At 33.3% G+C, this 3,359-nt stretch overlaps 1 protein-coding gene across 1 annotated transcript in view; it reads right to left on the reverse strand.

Annotated features, from left to right (window-relative positions):
• Nucleotides 1-1,404, reverse strand: part of piezo2b (piezo-type mechanosensitive ion channel component 2b) — a 110,185-nt gene extending 108,781 nt beyond the window's left edge. The window contains 1 exon segment of the mRNA XM_016566511.1: nucleotides 1,248-1,404. Coding sequence (XP_016421997.1) covers nucleotides 1,248-1,404 — 157 coding nt within the window.
• Nucleotides 1,405-3,359: the final 1,955 nt, after the last annotated feature.

Genomic DNA, 3,359 nt, shown 5'->3' on the forward strand with positions numbered 1-3,359 from the left:
TCAGTAATCGTGAAAAAAGCCAGGAAATTTCAGTTTTGACAATATGGGACCTTTAATAATAATAATAATAAAATAATAAAATGAATTTTTAAAAATGTTTTGAGCCAGCACTTTTGACTAATTCTAATTTGATAATGGTCTTTTTTTTGTGCTGGTTTTGAGGTTATAAATGTCTACACCTCTGAGAAAAATGTTGTCAATTAAATGAAATGAAATATAAAATTAAAAAATGCATCAAGAAAATGTAAAAATAAAATAAATTATAAAATAAAATGCAAAAATAAATAATAAAAAAATAAAATAAAGTTTGACAAATTGCAATTTGATAATGGTCATTTTTAGCTGGTTTTGAGGTTATAAATGTCAACATCTCAATCTAATGTTCCCCTGTGTCAGCTGTCAGAGAGAAATATTGTCAATTTGTCTCCTTCATTGGTCCATAATTCATGGCTGGCAGTACAATGATAAAATAAGCATGGTCAGCAGAAAGCGGTCAGTGGAGCGATGCAGAGATCACGAACACCTCTGAGGTCAGTGACCCTGAGCAAAACTCTGTCCTCCTCTGAACACTCTAGACTTCTTCACAGTCTTTATTTACAGACACGGAGACTAAGAAGGATTACGTTTCTTCTACTGATGTGTGACTGACTCGCGCAACACTGTTCCTAACTTAACTTGGGGCCGTTTCACAGTCACACAAACGTACATAAAGCTTCGTTAAACACTTATTGCCTGGGGTCTCTATGTGCCAGAAGGGTTTTACAGTCATATGCTGTAAGAGTGAATTTCACAAAAAATTTAACATTTCACTCAAAAATAAAATAAAACATGAAGATGAAATAAAAAAATAATGAAATAATACAAAAATCACACATACAATTATATTAAAATTACAATAAAATTAAAAATAGAAACAAAATAAAATTAAAAATTATTTAAAAAATGAAACAATAATGCTGAAACATAAATATTTAATATAAAATTAGATTAAAAAGTAAAATAGAAACAAAAAATAATATAAAAATTCAAACAAAATTATTAAATTAAATATTAAATATTAATTAAAATAAAATAAAATAAAACAAAATAAAAGCTACAATTTTTGCTCTGCTAGTAGTTTCGTAATTCTGCACGCAAAACTTTCCAGTCACCAACATATACTATGGCGCATGCATGAACTTATGGCAGTCTTAATGAACCCTTCTGAAAACTCTGTATATTCGTTTTTGAGAGGAAGCATAACTTACAGTTGAATTCAGAATCGATAGAGTTTGCAGCCAGCAAACTATGGATGGTGATTTGATAGACGATGTGGATGAAGAGGAAGGTCATACTGCAGAAGCATAAAGACTTCAGCAAGTGCCCCGTGTAACCTGGAAGAGAATAAGCAACGGGAACAAGCATCAAGGGTCAGTAAAGATTTGAGTCTAACATGCTGATGAACCATATTATCTCCTAACTCATAAGGGGATTTGTTGATAGGATAATAATGTGTTCAAAGAAAGGCAATACACATATTGTGCCAATACTAGTAAAATCTGTATTAAATGCCAATAATAACCAGAAAAAAAAGAAAGATTGCAGTCATAATGCAGAACTAATACACTAGCACAAAATACAGCGGGACACTTATTTTGAAATGTTTATGCTACCTCCAGCTGCTCATTTCAAAATATGAGGGAAATAAACATTTTCTTATAATTATCTACAACATATTACAATACAAAGACCATAATGTAACCCTTAATTCATCAACTCATCAACAGTAGATCATATGCTTATCATAAATGTGCAGTATTCACTGATTGCAAACTGTTTTAAAATAGTCCCCAGCACGCTCCCTGTGCAAGCAGGTGGTCACGTTGGTTATGTTGATGGAAGTTAGCCTATTTTCAGGCGCTGCGTAATGTGGAGTGTTCCTTTAAGACCTTCAATTTCAACTGAATTAAAAACATTTAAAGTAGTGCTGTCAAATGATTAATTGCGATTAATCGCATCCAAAATAAAAGTTTTTGTTTACATAATATATGTGTGTGTAGTGTACTGTGTATATTTATTATGTATATATAAATACACACATGCATGTATATATTTCAGAAAAATATGCTATGTTTATATATTAAATATATTTATTTATAATATAAATTATATGAATATAGACGTAAATATTTTCAAAATATATACTGTATGTGTGTGTATTCATATATACACAATAAAGAGACACAGAACACACAAATATATTTAGCAAACAAAAACTTTTTTGTATGCGATTAATCGTTTGACAGCACTAATTTAAAGACATTTTTAAGGACTAGCAGGGATGCAATATTCAGAATTGATCAAAGCAGGGCTTCCAAAATGTCACACAACATTTGAACACACAAGTTTCAGGTCAAAGAAGCAAATTAAAGCTCTTTATTTAAAAAAAATAACTTGTGAAAATCACAATATTTCCTTGGGTTTGAATGAAAACATGAATGCGTGCGTGTTTAATGCTTCACGTGTGTTTTAGCGCTATTTGAGATGCTGCTAATGGAGTTGGTGTTGCTAATTTCCCTCAGCACAGGCTTCCGATGTTGTTCTTACAAGACGAACAGCAGCTAATCGTGAGAGCCTCTTTGTTTTAGCACTCTCAAACAGCAGAACACCAAGGTCAAATGAAGTATTAAAGTATTTTTAGAGTGTTTTTCTCTACCAACAATCGATATCTTCCGATGCGGCGCAGGCTCATCATATGTAATGCTTCCTAATGGAGATCATTTTAGCCACAAGTGAGACATAATCGTAAGAAACCAGACGGTGAGAAGCGCTGCCAGATGCTAGTTGCGAAATCTGTCCTGGGCCGGGGATATGTCTTGTCCTGATTTACTCTATTAAACACACTGTGCTCAACAATTTGAGCTAATTTCCCCCTAACAGGAGGAAGGGGTTGTTAATGCGTAGTTTAGCGAGCACCACGGGTGCAGATCTCCGCCAGAACACTCATTCACGTCACATATTTCATCCCTATCAAATAAAAAGCATGCATGAGGAGGACAACAAGGTGAAAATGCTAACTGCATCTCTCCTGACCGCCGTAAACTTTCAATTGACTGTGCAGTTTGTGCCACCTCTGCCTATTAATAGGGCCAGAAACTAACTCTGATGCTTGTAATGTAAATCAATGAGATCTATATGACACTGTAGCAGACTACGGACATAAAATGATATAAATATCCCTCGTCGTCACTCTATATCTCCAATAGAAACTCCTTCAAGAGCATTTGGGCATGTAGAAACGTCAAGTTCGTTGCTAAAAGCATCTGTCAAATTTGTAAATGTATTGGATTAAAATCACCTTCTAAAACAGTGACTGAACA

Source organism: Sinocyclocheilus rhinocerous, unplaced genomic scaffold (assembly GCF_001515625.1).
Source record: "Sinocyclocheilus rhinocerous isolate Xijiao unplaced genomic scaffold, SAMN03320098_v1.1 scaffold1534, whole genome shotgun sequence".
Classification (NCBI taxonomy): Eukaryota; Metazoa; Chordata; class Actinopteri; order Cypriniformes; family Cyprinidae; genus Sinocyclocheilus; species Sinocyclocheilus rhinocerous.